Genomic DNA, 17,489 nt, shown 5'->3' with positions numbered 1-17,489 from the left:
AGCCTGGGACGGAGTTAGGGGATAGCTATCGTCACGGCTGGCCTCAAGGGTTTGCCAATACCTTTGGTGCTCGAAAGGTCTTTGAGATATGAGATCCCAGAGGAATTTTAAGCAGATAGCTTCCTACAATCCCATTCAAGAAGTTACATTATCTCAAGGTGAAATGTAAATCGACGCCCGAGCCTCGCCTCATTTCATTCGAAAAAGTAAACAATTGTCGTCAGTGCTAATGCTGCAAAACATCACCAAGGGTTACAAAGCCAAGAAGTCTAGAAAACGACTTAAACCAAGTCTGACCAATCAGAAGAGGCGATGGGTTGGTCAAAAGTATCGTGAGCCCCTCCTCCGCTCCAAAATCCCTTGTCTGATGCAACGCGTTGATCATTTTATGATTTGCTTTTCTCAGTTTCACCTCGCACAGTTTATCTATGGCTGGCGCATTCATCGATCCTCAACCCAATCAAAGGTTTGCACTCTCTGCCTACCATCGTGAGGTTCACACCTGTTGGCGCTGCTGCCGTGATTTCCTCTTGCGACTTCCCCGCCCTCGGCACGCAGTGGTAGTAGCTCGTTCTGGTTATACGCAGTGCTCGTTGAAAATATCCGGATCTCCACTCCGGCCGCTTTCGCCATCGATCGCACGACAAACCGAAGTCATTGCAACTTTATCGCTGTCCCTGTCCTTGTAACTTCATAAAGACCAATTTTTCTCTCCTCATTCTCATTTGCATAGATTGGGCCAAACTTTTCATATAACATCATCTGGGGAAACCCCACCGCTTAACATGGCGACCGAGAGCAACCCGGCGCTCGCCTCCCTCCCGTCCAACGTGCGCGAGATCATTGAGCTCGCCAGCCAGCGCGATGGCGGCATTCCATTCCGGGCAAAGACCGCTCATGTCCACAGAACCTGGGCTGGCACTTTCACGAGCTTGCCCGAGCTTTATATTCAACCCGAATCTGTCTCAGAAATTCAAAAGGTTGTCCGCTTGGCCCGTCACGCCCGGCGCCGTGTCACTACCACCGGCTGCGGTCACTCTCCTTCAGACATTACTTGTACCTCGTCCTGGCTCGTCAACCTGGACAACTTCAACAAGGTTATTTCCGTTGACCATTTAACTGGTCTTGTTGTTGTGCAGGCAGGTATCCGTCTTTACCAGCTCAGTGACGAGCTGGACCGCCGCGGGCTTGCTTTGCCTAGTCTCGGCAGCATCAATGAGCAGAGCATTGCCGGCGCCATCAGCACGGGCACGCATGGCAGCGGCATCAAGCATGGTCTTGTCGGTGAAAGCATTACTGAGCTCAAGATTACGCTTGCCAATGGCGAGACATTGTCGTGCTCCCCAGAGGACAAGCCTGATCTGTTCCGGGCCGCCTTGATCTCCCTCGGTGCCTTGGGTATCATCACTGAGGTCACTTTCAAGGCTGTTCCAGCTTTCTCACTTGCCTGGAGCCAGGCAATCGACTCGGATAAGCGCATCTTTGAGAAATGGGAAAAGGATCTCTGGAGCCAGGCCGAGTTTGTGCGTATTTGGTGGTTTCCTTACATGCGCCGCGCCGCTGTTTGGACTGCCAACGTTGTCGATCCGGTCGACTTGAAGACCGGCGCCGTCAAGCACCGTGAGCCGCCAACAAGCTACTACGATAGCTGGCTAGGCTACTATGTCTATCACAACCTCCTTGCTCTCTCCAGATGGATCCCGCGCATCACGCCTTGGATTGAGTGGTTCGTTTTCGGCATGCAGTATGGTTTCAAGAACGGCGAGGTCACGAGGATTGGCGCCGTTCAGCCCAGCCAGAAGGCCTTCCTGCTGAACTGCTTATACAGCCAATCCGTCAACGAGTGGGCCATCCCCCTCCACAAGGGACCCGAGGCTCTACAGCGTCTTGGTGCCTGGCTTCAGAACCTGAAGCCTGGTGACCCCGGCTATGTTGAGCACGGCATCCCCTACAGCGCCGAGGGTCTCTGGGTTCACAGCCCCGTCGAAGTGCGTGCGAGCGACTCGACCGTCTACACCTCGCGGGAGGCCAACACGCGCCCCTTCCTTGACCCCACGCAGTCTGACGGCCCCACGCTCTATCTCAACGCCATCATGTATCGCCCCTACCACCGTGAGCCGACCTACAACGCCACAGAGCGCTACTATCTCGGTTTTGAGTGGCTCATGCGCGAGCTCGGCGGCAAGCCGCACTGGGCCAAGACCTTCACCGCGACCCAGGCCGACCTGGCAAGGTGGTACGGCGATGACTTCCAGCGGTGGGGCGCCGTCCGCGAGAGCGTCGACCCCGAGGGCATGTTTGTTGGGCCCTGGCACAGACGCTACCTGTTGGAGCCCCTCCAAAGGGACAGGCTCCTCCCGCTGGAGGAGATTCAGCAGACGACTAAGAAGGTCCCCGCGAGGCAGGGTGGTGGTATCGAAGTGATTGGCATCCAGAACCTCGTCGCGCCGAACTAGGTGATCGGGAGAATTCTGGGTTCGCCGCTCAACAGGATGAAGAAGGAGGCCGAGAAGGAGGTGACCAAACTAGGTGGCCGGACGCTGCAGACTGCTGAAAGACCTAAGGGGATTCGGAGAGAAAATAGGTTAGGTGGAGTTTTTGAACAAACCACTTGATGAAGACTTCAGATAGGCATTGGGAATTATGGCCAAAGAGTGAGAAAGAGCGTTTCATGGAGTCTTGGGATATGTACCCTAACTTGTCATGATCATTTTGGGATACCAGGCTGGTTCGAAAGGAAGGGATGGCAAGAAGGTTTTGATTATCGAGGCGAATACGTTGTACTCTACAGATACCACAGAAAAGTACTAAGATTGCGATCTTGAACGAACGATTGTGGGTTCTTCCATGCTGCAGTGGAAGTAATTTGAACACTAGTAGCTGTCCACGCCTCCAGTAGTAACTCACACACAGAATGCGTAATTCATGTCGTGTCATGTCATTCATCATATCCCCAGGCTATTCCTTAATACCGCCAACGCCACAGAAACTCCCAAGAAGAATCTGAATGCTCAGGAACCATAGTCTGCTTCGATTACGTTGCCACTTGATCTCTCTAGAACCATTAGCCAACGCCGTAGCCAAAAGATGACTTTACAGTAATCATCAGGTGAAATAACAAGCTCGCGAGAGGGAGGGCAAACCGATGCCATTCCGTTACGTGCATGTATACGTGTACATGCCCACACCCAAGCCCGAGCAGAATGTGGTCCTCTGTTCGCTTTTCAATCCTTCTCTCTCTTAATTCACTCTTTCACCTCTGTTACTTTTCCGCTCGTCTGCTCCCCCCTTAGCCCTAACGCCATGCGATGATTGATGCGATGCCTATGCATTTGCTGATCCAACTTGAATCTATGCCAGAACTAGAAGCCGAACCAGAAAATGCTTTGATGAACCCCGAATGAAAAATCGGCAAGGAGACAGAAGTAGCCAATGATGGGTGTCGATGATGATGACGATGATGAAGATGAAGGAAGCGGGCGGGCGGGCGGGCGAAGCTGTCCATTCAATCAGTCGGTCTAGCTCTGACTCAAATTCGATGCCGGCCTAACAAAGCTCGCCGGCCTTTTCGAGGTCTTCACAATAAACGGACTGGGCATTTCCTCCGTCTCCACCTCCCGATTCCATACGGGAGCTACCGGCCATGGCATTGACTTTGTCCCAGCCCCAGTGCCCGTTCCAGTGGCGCTGCCGCTGCCTGCGCTGTTGGAAGAGGAGATGCTGTTGGTATTACTCTGCTGCTGCTGCTGCTGCTGCTCAAAGTTTGCGGTTATCGGTTGGGGTTGTGATCGTGGTCGGGTCGGTAATTGCGACTGTCCGCTACTGCTGCTACTGCTACTGCTGCTGTCCACTGCTGATGCCGCGATTGTCGCGTGTTCCTTAAAGGCGCGTAGTTTGGCTTCGTTGGAAATGATCGCGCTGATGGGCCTACCACCGGCGCGAGCCTGGTGCAGCTCGACGAGCGAGCTTCCGCGAATGTTCTTGGCGGCCATAAGTCCGATCTTCTTAAGAGGCGGAGCTTGTGGCAGTGACTGTTGTGGTTGGTTGTTTTGTTGCTGGCTGAACGACGATTCATCGCATGTGGACGACATCCGCTTGAGACCTCGTGTTCTGACGGTTATGTTGGACGTGACGGTCGAGGATGGCGCGTCACTACCGCCGTTGCTGCTGTTGTTGATGTTGTTCGCGCTGAGTCTTCTGCCCACGCCCGTTACCGATGGTATCCTACTGAGTCGTCGGGTTGGGCTGGGTTTGCGGTCTCGCAGGGAGGGGGCGCTGGGTGCGGAACGAAGGGGATGTTGTCCTATCGACGAAACTCCACTAACTGTCTTAGAGCGGGTGGCTAATGTCTGTTTGGAGCGTAAGCCATGGATTGGGAGAACATTGGAGTTTTGTTGCGAGTTGAGCGACGGCCTCGACCTGGTTGTGACAGTACTGAAAGGGTTCTTGCTGGATTTAGTGATACGTTTCGGTGAAGGAACCAGAGCCTCCGCTTCGGACTCGTCGCCAGAGTCTATCATCTCTGTTTCTCTTGGAACCTCCCAGTTGCTCTTGTCTGTAGAAGTTGGCTCCTCGCCAAAGATCATCCGTGGGTTTGTGGTCGGCGCTTTTGTCAAAGCCATCCGACGGGGCGAAAGGGAGAGGGAAGCGATCGTGATAGGTGAGGGTGAGGCCATTTCAATGTCCATTGGCGTGCCAAGTACAGATTCAGCGGGTGCGGAAGAATATGTCTGCGCTCTGTGGAAGGGTGTTCGCGGGATTTTCTTTGTGATGTCAGAGCCATCAGTCGACTCGGCAATCGAGATATCGGTGATGTCCGTAGTAGAAGGGAAGTCGCCGTCACCGCTACCGACTGAGGACAGGTTGTAGTCAGACACTAATGTAGCAGCAGTCGAAGAAAACGAGCCCTGCTGGCCATGACTGTTGAACATGGGTCCTCTCCCGTGCCGTTGTAGCTCTGCTTCTACCCGCGCCTGAACCTCCTGCTCGAACTTTTGTTGTAGAGATTCGATTTCCTGGGCCACCAAACGGTCAATCTCCAGCCGCGCCTTGACTTCCCATTCCCTCCTCAGTGAGGCATCGATCTCGGCGCGAATGGACGATTTTTCGGTTTCGAGTGCGGACAACTTGCTGTCAAGCTCGCGGATACGCTTGTTAAGGGTCTCCTCTTTCGTTCTGAGAGTCCTGCTGAATTCCACAACTTCCTTTTCCTTCCTCATCAAACGTACAATCGGCAGGTTCAAAAGTGTGGCTGTATCTGGCCTTCGATCGGGGTTCACGCGCAGGCAATCCTTGATTGTTGCAAAGAGTTCTCCCGAGTAAACGGAAGGTAACGGCGCAATCTTACCCTCCTTGATTTTCTGAACCAGCTGGTAATGCGTCTTGGCGTTGAATGGGGGCTCTCGGGCGCAAAGCTCGTATATGATGCATCCTAATGACCAAATATCCGACTTTAACGTGTATTTCTCTGCCGCGCAGATTTCCGGCGACATATAGAAGGGGGTGCCAACGTAGGTCGAGGCAAAGTCGTGCGACTGCATGACCTTGGAGAGTCCAAAGTCACCAAGCTTTACCGAGTTGTCTTCGCCCAGGAACACTACGAGGCAGCACGTTAGACCAGTCCACATACGTATCACAGGGTCACCTACCGTTCTCTGGCTTGAGATCGCGGTGCAGAATAGTCATGCCACCCGAAGGAGGTTTTGGCCTTGCTGTTGAGCCCAAACCAAGGACAGTCTTGCCGACTTCTGGAGGGTCGACGCCGTAGTGGCAGCGGTACAAAGCGGTGACAAGCTGGGAAAAGATGCTCCAGACGAACGATTCCTCCGCGTACTGGTTATTCTTAATAAGGTTGCGGATAACACGGCCCAGGTCGCCATTGCCACAGTATTCCATGTAGAGATGTAGGTCTTGGGTAGCTTTGAGATGTTCGCGGTGGTAGTATCCGACGATATTGGGGTGACGTAGGGTCGAGAGGATCGAGAACTCGGCGTGCAACTGTTCACGCTCTTTTTGCGACATCTTGAGGTAACTGATCTCCTTGCGGCAGAGGATCATGCCGTCGGCTTTGCGCCGCACCTTTCGGATGATGCCAAACGAGCCATGGCCTGTGGTTGTCAAGCAAGTCGTTGTCAGCCATCAATGTCACTGCTACCCTTTGTGCATGTGCATGTGGAGCGCCGTTCGATGGTTGGGGGAGGGTGTTTTCGCATACCGATCTTTTCTAGAAGCTCGTACTTGTCGCTCTCCGACATGTTGGCGGTTGACTAGATCAACGGGACCTCTGACAGGCTATCATGAATTGGGAAGAGTATGCTGCCTGATCCATAAGACAATCGTTTCGGGAAGTGTACCGTGTTGAAGGATAGGCCCTGTCGTCTAAGAGCTGCCGGTAATGCAATAGCAGCGTTGTATGCGATGGATGTGATGAATGCGATGGTTATGGTGATTGCGATGGGTGTATCCTAGTGCCGGGAAAGGATGCGCACGATTGCCTGTAACCAATCGAAGTTAGGTTCCGGGTCTTGTTGGGCGGCCCGGCTGGTCGTGGACGCTTCGGATGGGCAGCCCGATTGAGGACGCCTGCGAACCTGTCAAAGGGAGACCTACGCAGTACTACCAGTCAACATCGCGTTGCCCAGCAACTGGCGCGGGGCGGTGAGGCAAGCGTATCACTCTAAACATTAATACCTGTAAGCCGCCAGCCCCACTGCCAGCAAGCCGTATCGATAACACTGATAATCTACGATAAGATAAGATGTGTACCGTTGCCGCAAATCATCGGCTGTCCCGTCGACCATCCGGTGGCGATCCGTCACGACTTCCCGCATCGGCTCTCTCCTTGGTCCGTGCTAGCGCCCCGTAGCCGACCCGATTGCGTTGGTCGTCCGTCTGCTTACATATCTCCGGCACCCGAGATACCCATTTGCGGTGCCGCCACCCTCCTTCAGTGCATTCTCCTCTGAATATAAACTTCTCGGTCTGTTCCTAGTTCCTTGATAACGATACCCCTTCCTTGTAGCATTCAAAACTTGGCAAAACCAAAGAAAATATACGCACAGAAAAGATGGTACTTCGCAAAGACCAGCTCGAGCTCAAGCTCAAGGACGATGAACAATTGATTCGCCAAGGCGTCCTCCGCAATGAGCATCCGTTTGATGATTCCCCAGAGTTTCACGAATTCATACACGCGTGCCGTCGAGGCGATCTGAAGCACTGTCAGGAGTTGATATCAGGTGGCGTCAACATCAATGGCAAAGACAAGTATGACTATACTCCACTCATTATCGTATGTGACGTTCTCGAAAGCCACCTCATGCCTCTTGAATTTTGCAGTAGCACTGATATTTCAAAAGGCAAGTCTGTGCGGGCATTATGAACTGGTGCAACTCCTGTTAGAATCCGGTATGTCCTATCGCCAAGCGCCAACTCTCCACCATCCAGTCACTTACACGCAAACCCAGGTGCTCTGGCCGACCCCGATTCATTCGAGCGAGAGCGCGCGGTCTACAACGCTCTGAATAACAAGATTCGGAATTTGCTACTCTCCTATGATTACACCAAGACTGCGGATCCTTTACAGGCTTGGTCATCCCATATCACCTCGTTGCTTGTCCGCGAGATTCCGAAGACGACAGACATCAGTCTCCTCACAGCTTCTGAATCGTTCCATCTACATAAATTCATCCTCTCTTCCAGGTCGCCCTATTTCCGAAGAAAATTCGCCGACGCTCCTGAAACTAGCACTTGGAAACTATCCCACTCCATTCCTGTCGAGGCTTTTCGGGTCGTCATAAGATATCTCTATCTTGGCGAACTTCCACGCGACCTTGTTGGACCTCGGAGTACAGCCACTGAGGAAGAGGTTTTCAAGGGGATCGACAAGCTCTGCAAGCAGCTCGAAATTGCCCACCTGTGGGAAGCTGTTCTTTCAACGACCGACCGACGCTTGGCGCGCCAGAGGCATCAAGATGAGGTCCAGCGTGCTCAGGCTCAAGTAACTGCTTACTTCCGAGACACGGTCCTGAAGCACAAGTTCACAGTTGACACTTGTCGGGTGGGGGACGTGAAATGGCCCCGAGACAACGCTATTTCCGCAAACTGTTTGTTGCGTGCGGACGAGTTCGACGAGGGTGAAGGAGAAGATATCGCTGAGCCCGCGGAAGAGGCGCTCATATCTCGTAATGGTATTCCCATTGGCCCGACAGCGGCGTTGAACTCAACAAACGGGGCTTCGAATGGTGCGAAAAAGCCCAAACGCTCAGTCCTCTTCCCGGTGCACAAAGCCTTTCTCATCCGCAGTCCCTATTTTGAAACCATGTTCTCCTCCGAGTTCATGGAAGCCAAGGAAACCGAGCATCTCCACGTCATCAAGGTCGACTGTCTTCCCGAAGTTCTGGAGATCATCCTAACATTCCTCTACACCGAGAGGTCTGACTGCCCGCTCGAGCTGGCTCTAGATCTTCTCTACGCGGCGGACATGTTACTGTTGGATAAGCTCAAGACCAAAGCCGCGGTAGCAATTAGCACTCTAGGCAGCGGTACCAGCAACGCGCTGGTAGACCGCACCCATGGTGGGGCCGCGGAAGAGCTACAATCGTCACCACTCGCAACGTCGACTTCGACACCTTCGAGCGGGCAGCAACAAACACCAACTGGATCATCGCCGGAAGCGGATGGACAGTCAGTTGAAGTGGAACCCATTAACGTCTACGATGTCATTCACGCCGCCTGGGATCTTAAAGTCCAGCGTCTGGAAGATTTCGCCGCCCGGTACCTGGCCAGTCGATTGGAGGACTACATCGACGAAGAGGAGTTCGCCGAGTTGATTCAGGAAAGTGCGTCCCGGCTCAAGAGGCGTGAGGAGACGGACACTATTGAGTTGCTGGACGATATTCGGTATTACCTGGGCGAGCGATTCCGGTTCCGGTTCGAGGGTGATGGCATTGAAGAGATGTTGAATGAGGAGGGCGAGATTGATGCTGCTCAGGTAGAAGACCTGGCATTAGAGGCTGAGGCTGGGGAAATCCGTCTCGAACAGCCTTCTGACGGTCAGAGGGAAGTGGGAGGAGAGGAAGTGGGGAAATGCACTGAACGCGATGGTGAGGAAGAGGGAGGTGGTGGTCTACGAACATTAGACGGGAAGTTGGTTGAGGATGAGTTTGTGTCGGATGCGGTCAACTACCAGATCTTGCTGGAAAAGATCGATAAGATGCTTGACCGTCTGAAACTGGGTGCTTGAAGGGCTACGAGCGTTTACAGGAAAAGATATTGCATCAAGGCATTAGATGTTACATATGTCACGACTGGCTACACTGGTGGTTTTGTATGAATACGGTTCGCATAGAAGTTGGTCGTTTGTTTCAGGTGTCTCTCTCCCCCGTCACAGCGCCAAAAACTGAACTCGGTTTTTCTCGCAACGCTTTCTCCTTCCAGAGCAAAAATCGGTAGGCCAGCGACATCATCGTCTTGCATTGTAAGCGCAGCCACGTGTCTTTGGTCAGAGAAAGAGGGAAGGATCCCACAAAATGTGTTGACAGTGTTGAGATATCTGTGGCACCAGTATCGCAAATATTGCCTTCCTTCCTTTACGCCATACTCTCAATACTTGATACGGGCTTCCGCCCCAACGACGAACGTTGTCTCCAATTGCTCTACCCCTTGCTTATATCCCGATATCGATTAAGCAATATTCTTTGCTTTTCATCGGTCATGCTTCTTTCTTTTGGCAAGCGGTCGCGAAGAAATTATATTATCCCCTACATACTACGAAGTGAAAAAAACTACGACTATCTATCAAACTCAATATCTTAAAGTCCCATGGCCATCCATCACAAACGACCCTGAGCTGGATTATATTGAGTTACCTACCCAATCATTGCCTCTTCCAACAATCAGCCGCCCTCGGGGACCGGCATGTAACACCACCAAAAACAATTTAAAAAAGACGGGGCCCAGGTAAGGTTGCAGTAGGCAGGAGTGACCCATGATTTCCGGTGCCGTTGAACGTTTCAGCAGCGAGTTCATCAACCGATATCACAACCACTAACAAATTATTCGAAAGTACATGGATCACCGACCAACCCTCATCATAGACTTGCCGAACTTCATACCCGTAGTTATGTACCATGTATACCAAGCATGGCACGGATCCCTCCTGGCCACGACCACGGCTAGCCCCTGAATGATATCCCCCCCCCCCTTCCCTCAAGTCTTCTCCACGACCCCATGCTCTTCGGCAGTTCTCTAAGCCGGGGTCCTTGTTGTCTCGAAGCTGTGGATGCTAGTGAGAAAGGAGAGAAAGCAGGGGAGGATCGATTTCAAGCCTCTTCTGGTGGTGATGATTACCAAGGTAATTAGCCCGCGCACTGGAACATGCTGCCTTTTTTGCATCCATAGTAGAAGCTGTGTAGCGTGTGTACTATACATTGGATATCTGAAGATGCGATTGGATAGTCGTAGGTTGAAGCTTTGAAACACGGGACGGCGGGGGACGATCTCCCGCGCTCGCATCCGGCTGTGATGCTTGATGTACATTGGCAACTGGCACATCTGCATTTTTGATTCATTTACGCAGTACAGCCAGCAAAGGGGGGATCTCTTGTGTGTAGTCCTCTGCTTTTTGATCTCTGATCTCTCATCTCTAATCTTAACCTTGTGAATAGCCTCTGAACGTAATGAAGGACAGCTCTGACAGGACCTTGTGTGGCTTATCAGCCGTTCGTTCGTTCGTTCGTTCGTTCGTTCGTTCGTTCGTTCATCGTTCTTTAGTAGTTATGTGTAGACTAGGTAGGGGACCTGATGTGCCTGGTTTACGTGAGCCGTAGACGCGCAAGTATGATGTTGCTGGCGTACATACATACATACAGAGGTACGTAAAGAAATGTAAGCAATCGTGGTATCCAGAAACACCGAGCGCGCACACGCGCGCCTCATCCACTAAAGTCTTTCTTCTCCCTATACACAGAGTACAACCCACCACTCACTTATCACACTCGCATTCACTTTCACACTTACACCTGCTCACGCGTGCGTACGCACATGGCATGGCACATCACACTACACTACAGTACTTGCTTACTAAATACGTAGCGACAACGACGACGGCGGCAGGGGAATGTTTGAAATCGCGATGTGATGTGATCAATGTCTCGGGTCGAAATGAAGCCCTCCACGTCGGGCACGCCCAAAACACCCTTCGGGACGTCTAGTCTCGGTTGCGACTTCCTTCTTCGCTTCCCCCGTGGACCCAGTATCATGGTTTCCACGCCTTTGTTCTGTAGTGTAGATAGGCCGGAATGGTACCTTACGATGAGCGGAAAGAGATCTTCACTTCACGCCCGCGGCGGGGGTGGGCCTGCGGGAGAGAATGGACTCAGGTGGCTGAGTTGATGATGGCGGATTTGTTGGTGGTCATTGTGTAGTGTAGTTCTTTGCTTTTATGTTGCCTAGTGGGTTTAGACGAGATGATGAACTACATTTGATCGGGAGGCTGAACCTGCGTGGAGAGTCGCACGGTTTCCTTTTCGTCGAAGGTTGAAGGAGATCACGGTGGCTGTGTTGTGGTTGACAAAAAGCTGATGCCTAGCATCTTCCCAGGTTCCCCCCAAGTTGTTACCTAACAAGGTGGTGAAACAAGGAGGCTTCTCGGGAACGACTCCCGGAACATCATTTGATTGTGCTTCTCCTCGTGCCTGCCGGTGCGTATGTACTGCGGTACATATATTTTACACAGTAAGATACCATGGCCCCGCTGTGGGCAGGTGCAGGGATATGAAGCATTTAAGGCCCCGCAAAGAAGCTTTTCGTACAGTACAGTACAATACGATACAGTACTGTCCTGTAGCACTTACTGCGCAGTACAATACACACAGAGTAGCAGAAACTACCATTCAAGGTTGCGAACGGTGGAAGGGAGAAGAGGAAAAAGGGACGGGAAACAATGGTGACAAACTACCAAATGTTGGAAACAAGGCTAAACGGGTAGCAGTACCCTGTGCCTGGGCCCCTGGTTGCCTGTCCATTTCACGATGGTCCCACTATATGTATGCTAGCCCCTGACTCGCGAAGTCCCGAAATGCCATGGGAAGCGAAGCGATGGCTGGGAAGAAGCTATCGTCCGCTTCTGGACTTAGCTTCTAGAAATATGTCTCACTCTGTCGACTTACTCTGTATAGCCGAGTCGCATAATGTCTCACTTCTTTGTCCGTCAGCAGGTATCTTTACTGTTGTCGTCGTCGTCGTCGTTGCCGTCGTTTTTGATAACCGTCTCCTTGAGCTCATGAAAGGATAGCACCTAGAAAGGGAACAACAACATACAAATGCTACCATAATTGCCTACCTCTCAATGACGGGCAAGTAAGTAAGGGCATGGAAGAAAAGCAAAGAACGAGATAGGGTCGTGTTAACTGGAGAACCCCATCAGCCTATCTGTGATGTGCCATAACAATGAAGAAAGTTGGCTGCTGATCCAAGGCGGAACTTGACGTTGATGATCGCCAACGCCATGCAGAAAGCCATCGTTTCAGCCGACTGAAAAGAGCAAAATGCCGCATATTCTCAATTAAACCGGATTTGTCTTATCCCCTTTACGGTCTAGTAAATCTATGAAGAACCTCTGTGTATGCAAGGCGGCCAGCGGGGCCGGTAAGCTGAGCATACCACTCAGAGTGACTGGCAAGTCTGGCCCCAAGTCTGTCACGCAAGTGACACGCAGCCGATCGAGCGACAGCTGATGTACTAAACTATGTTGAGCCTAGTTCCCGTGTTCAGAAATCTAGGTTGAATTCAAAAGGCGGAAGCTGACAGCTGGATGCGAGGATGGACTGGAGACATTACCTATGCCGGCGGCATATACATAGTGCACTGCGTAGCATGTTAGCGCGGTGGTTTGCAAGTGGCATGGAGATAGTTGGGATGCTCACCTCTCATCCGACTCAAATATAACTCAGAGATCGTTTCAATGCTACATGATCGATCTCTATCAAGCACATGAGTCTTTGACACCGTCAGTTCATGCTAGAATTCTCTGCGCAATGGAAAAAATGAAACTGTGACAGAAATAATCAAGCTCGTAACGTTGTCGGCGGCCTCCTGATTGGCACAAGACCCCGTATTGGCCTAGCATAGAGTAACGAATACCTGAAAATTACGATCAAGAACCCCGGTAACGGACTCGATCATCATTCACAGGGTTAACAGTATTCCCTTTAATGCGCGCTGCGGATGTATCTGACTGGGCAATTTATCGAATATCATCCATCGAGGCACAGGGGGAGAGAGACTTGCCTCAAGCCCTCAACACGACACGTTTGCAACGCTACTAGGGGAAACCCGGGCTCTCATCACGTACACTAGTAAGTTTAAAGCTTATTGAGCGGAAATCTCCGTGAACCCGAATCAGCGCGGGGTTTTCGCGGCATCGAAAACACCTCGAAAATTTCCATTGTCGGCTTCGATGACTACGCAGCGAGAAGTGAACACGATTTCCCGTCGCATATGTGTACCTCAACACAATAACAAAGTCGCGATTCAGGGGTTGCCGGTCATGACACAATATGGAGCCTTGGCTCGGCCGTATTGTTGCTGCTCTCGGTCTTTCGGCTTGATGGAAGCTGGAGCACCCGCTTGCGACGGGGAGTTCTGGATCCGCACGGCGCACGGAGTGGAAAGTATATGCTGGGAAGCTATAGATCCCTGGAACTTGCAAGCGGAAAGCGGTATGTGTTGCGCGGCCGATGATGGCACAATGGCTCGATAATCTGCATGGATCAGACAGATCGTGTGGGGTTTTGGGTTCATCTCGACTTTTGTCCATCTTGGAACGAGTTGCTGGAGTTGTTGAGGGATAACTGGAGGCGTCTTCGTATCGATAACCTTGTCCAGCATACGCAGGGTTCATGTTCGTTTTTATCTTGTCGAACCTGGACAGATGGAATACTGCGACGGCAATTTTTGTAAACTTCTTTTTCATGATAATTTTGATTCATTTACTTGATTGTCTTTCTGATTGGGAGGTAACAAGGGATCCCAAAGCATGATTGATGGTTGCGGTTTTGTTGGTCGTGTCAGTGGCCACCAGGTGAAACAACAGGCATCGAGTCACCGCAGAATGTTTGAGCTCTGGGAGGAACCTGATTTCATATCTTGGAGACCTCGTCTCATGGCTTCCGTTGCACAGGCATGGCGGGAGGGTTGTTACTCAGCATGAACAGTAGGCGTCGAGACTAATGAAGAGGCGTCGTGAGCCTCGCGTGACTTTACCGCCGTTTCTCAGTGATACATTATTTAGGCGGGGGCTGAGAGGCCTGGAGAGAAATAACTGTTGAACTGCTATTCCGCTGTCAATGTCTCAAGTCAGGCTGTGGGTGGCTTTCTCAATCTCAAAGCCAACTGCGTGATACAGGGTGTGAACGAAAATCATTGCTGGACGAGGTGAGGTGATAGAAACCCGAGTACGCTTCACAGCCACAGAAGGCAGGGCGAGACGAGCCTCATTCGTATTTGCCAGTTGACCGGCGCTGCCTGTTTGAAAGGAAACATGCCGTGATGCAATAAGGCTAATGAGGTGATAAGGTTAACCCTGATATCGCGATTTGGCAGACAGGCAAGTGAAAGTGCTCGACTCACCACCGGAAATGTCAAAACCACACAAATTCCGCCGCTTCCGTCCCGGGACCACCCGCAGGCATCTTCCAGGCTGAGGCGCAACCAACGAAGCCATGCGTATTGCTGTCGAAGACTATTCCTTGATCATGCAATATTAGCAGGATCGATAGCAGGAATAATCATGGACAAGAACATTGGCATAATCTCATGTTGCCAATGCAAATCGATGCCAATGATGCTTCGCCATGAGAAGCCACAGAAGCCCCCCAACAGGGAGCTAGATGAGGAGTTTCTTAGCTATACACTAGCGCTGACTGCTGAGCGCTCAGGTCACCCGCCTTGGTAACGGCAAAGTTGCGATACAAAACACGAGAGTAACGTACTGTGTCGTACGCCCATGACATCAGCACCTGGCAGCTTTCTTGACAGCCCCTCCGTAGCAGCAACCGCCATCTCGGCAGCGGGCGGGCAGGCAGGCAGAGAAGCAAATGTTGATCCCATCCACATGGATTGGGGAACATTTTTGAGAACAGACAAGGATATGGGACCCCGGTCTCGCTTGGCGAACAGGCTGATCGACGGTGATCAACCGAAATGCGACAAGGGGGCGGAATCTCATTGCTCAGTTGGCCCATGCTGGCCCATGCACGAGAGGAGGGGTCGGAAGTGTGGTCTGGTTGTCGAGGGGGGGGGGGGGGGGGGGGGGGGGGGGGTCGCAGGTAGACGAGGGATGGGAGGGGCGAGGAAAAGAAGACTGCAATGTGGGTTGATAGTAGGAAATGGAGGGAGCACCATCAGCATGAAAACTGGTGAAATGGGTTGGTATGCCCTCTGGGCGCTAACCTCGAATGGTACGCAAACCGATCACGGGCTGAAATTGTACGGATGATAGAGAAGAGCGCTAGAAATAAAAATGAGACAAGGGTCGTGAAATGGAGGCATGACGGGGAAGGACGACCAACAAGTTGACGAGTCTACGACGACGATGACCCCCCCTTCTCTTCTCCCCTCCCCTCCAGCCAGCGACAGTGGGTACACAAGAAAGCAGGAGCTGCAACGGGCCAGGGAGCCCCATTGGTGGAAAACGACGTCGGACTCGAAGTTGCCTTCGCTCGTCCTAACGGTCTTTCCATGCCTTCTATTCCCCACCCCGCCACATCCCACGGCAGCTTTGCACCGAGCCACGGCAGGACGTGATTGGCGCCCGTGGCCCAGAAAAAGCAAATCGACAAAAGAGGTGCAGACTCCTTCCAAGAGAAGGCCGCTTTTGCTTGCCTTGCCGTCCGTCGTCGAAAGACACCACCACCACTCTTCATCATCATTGTAGGAATTGCCTGCCGAGAATAGTGTACCTACATATGTCCCTAGGTAAGACAACATCATCCCAAGCTAGCGATACCATTATGGCTGCTGACGAACCTTACCCAGAACGGCGAAATCTCCGGTAATGCACATATCCCGTAATTCATCTTGCACATCACCGCCAAGGGATCCTCGTGAATGTACTGCGGAAGATGGTGAGGCTCTTTTCGACCAGCTGCAGCGTTCCATGAAAGGAACTGCAACTTGAAATTATAACACAGGTACCATCTCTGAAATGAATGGGGCAGGTACCTGCAGTGCGGGTGTATTTTACCTTGACAGAGTGCCCCTGCGGCCCCTCCTCCCCGTTCGAACCTAGGATCTTCCGCAGGGGTTGGGCATGACGCTGACGCGGATGAATAATTTGAAGGGGAGAGGGGGGGAATGGAAGATGTGATGGGTAACTTAACTCACCCAAGGTGGATGATGTTTCTGTTTCTCTTCTCCCACTCGCTTCTTGACATTTCATTTTCCCCCTCGTTGCTTGCTGTCCACACTTTTCACTGTAAGGCGGTGGTCGGTGCAGCGGTGCTAAGGCCAAGAAAGTGCTCAGGTGCCTGCTCAGATGCTCCATCCCCCTCAGTGAGATCGATGCACCGGTTCATCTTTCTCCCACATTCCTCACCGCCTTCGTCAAACTTACCATTCTGTCGTCCACAACCACAACCACAATTACCGTCCCGTCACGGGGTTCGCGTAATCCATGAATTGCATGATGCGCAAATCCTCGACCGGCTAGCGCAATAGTATAATCAGTAGCGTCATTAGATACGGGGGCCGTCCGGGGGTAAATACTCCAGTGCCCGAAATATCGGCCAACTACGAGTCTACTGGCACCACTGCCACTAATGACCGAAAATGTGAAAACTACTGGGCTGATAGTGTCCCACGCTATTGCCGTACACACCTACCGTTCGTTACTGCGTACCTAGATTACCGATCTTCGCTTCCTTCTGACGGGCTGGCGGGTTGCTTGCTGATGCTCGTGCTTGAGCTGTCATTGATCACCTGTTGCCGTGTCTGGGTACCGTAGTCATACATAGCTAAAATCGAAGCTAAGTGATTACCGATGTGAGCATCTATCTCATGGAGATCCAAAGTACAACCCAAACAACGGTACAAGGAGCGAAACATTCCACGACCTCCATTCCCAAAACTGAAAGGGCTTGCAAAAATCCACGGCCAAAGCTTTGACATGTATGTCATGTCCAAAAGCTGCCACTTGTTCGTTTCCCGCAATAATTTGGTGTTGCCCGAACCGGCCGCCCCCTCGGGCTGCTCCCTTTGTTTGCTATGTTGATCTGCCGCTGTCTTTATAACGAGAAAGAGAAACAAGAGAACAAGCAGCTGGATTTGCGTGTGTACTTGCGAGTAAGAAGACGTACTATGTACGTAGGTAATTCTCATAGGTAATTCATGACGTAGATAGAAGGCGCCGTGCCCGCAACCCAGGAACGCCTCTCTTCTTGGCTGGCCGGCTACGGGTTTGCGGTACTTAACAATAGACGCTGTTCTGTTCT

The 17,489-nt window shown here is 51.9% G+C and overlaps 4 protein-coding genes across 4 annotated transcripts; 2 read left to right on the top strand and 2 right to left on the bottom strand.

Moving 5' to 3' along the window:
• Positions 1-388: 388 nt before the first annotated feature.
• On the top strand, positions 389-2,889 carry NCU03188 (sugar 1,4-lactone oxidase). The gene has a single exon (XM_960195.2). The coding sequence runs from the start codon at positions 786-788 to the stop codon at positions 2,454-2,456; it is 1,671 nt and encodes a 556-aa protein (XP_965288.1). The 5' UTR covers positions 389-785; the 3' UTR covers positions 2,457-2,889.
• On the bottom strand, positions 2,834-6,622 carry nim-1 (never in mitosis-1). The gene is made up of 3 exons (XM_960194.3): positions 6,215-6,622; positions 5,649-6,107; positions 2,834-5,596 (listed from the first exon to the last, which is right to left on the bottom strand). The coding sequence occupies exons 1-3, from the start codon at positions 6,252-6,254 to the stop codon at positions 3,519-3,521; spliced, it is 2,577 nt and encodes an 858-aa protein (XP_965287.2). The 5' UTR covers positions 6,255-6,622; the 3' UTR covers positions 2,834-3,518.
• A 218-nt stretch (positions 6,623-6,840) lies between these two features.
• NCU03186 (ankyrin repeat and BTB/POZ domain-containing protein) lies at positions 6,841-9,584 on the top strand. The gene is made up of 3 exons (XM_960193.2): positions 6,841-7,288; positions 7,356-7,404; positions 7,464-9,584. Exons 1-3 carry the CDS (start codon positions 7,067-7,069, stop codon positions 9,239-9,241), a joined length of 2,049 nt encoding a protein of 682 aa, XP_965286.1. The 5' UTR covers positions 6,841-7,066; the 3' UTR covers positions 9,242-9,584.
• Positions 9,585-15,581: 5,997 nt separating this feature from the next.
• On the bottom strand, positions 15,582-16,970 carry NCU10621 (hypothetical protein; the record flags this gene model as incomplete). Its single annotated transcript, XM_001728326.1, has 4 exons — positions 15,582-15,941; positions 16,032-16,166; positions 16,613-16,704; positions 16,898-16,970. The coding sequence occupies 4 exons, from the start codon at positions 16,968-16,970 to the stop codon at positions 15,582-15,584; spliced, it is 660 nt and encodes a 219-aa protein (XP_001728378.1).
• Between the last annotated feature and the right edge of the window lie 519 nt (positions 16,971-17,489).

Source organism: Neurospora crassa, linkage group I, assembly GCF_000182925.2.
Source record: "Neurospora crassa OR74A linkage group I, whole genome shotgun sequence".
Classification (NCBI taxonomy): domain Eukaryota; kingdom Fungi; phylum Ascomycota; class Sordariomycetes; order Sordariales; family Sordariaceae; genus Neurospora; species Neurospora crassa.
The sequence above is the reverse complement of the archived record's forward strand: the minus strand, read 5'-3'. Positions and strand labels throughout refer to the sequence as shown.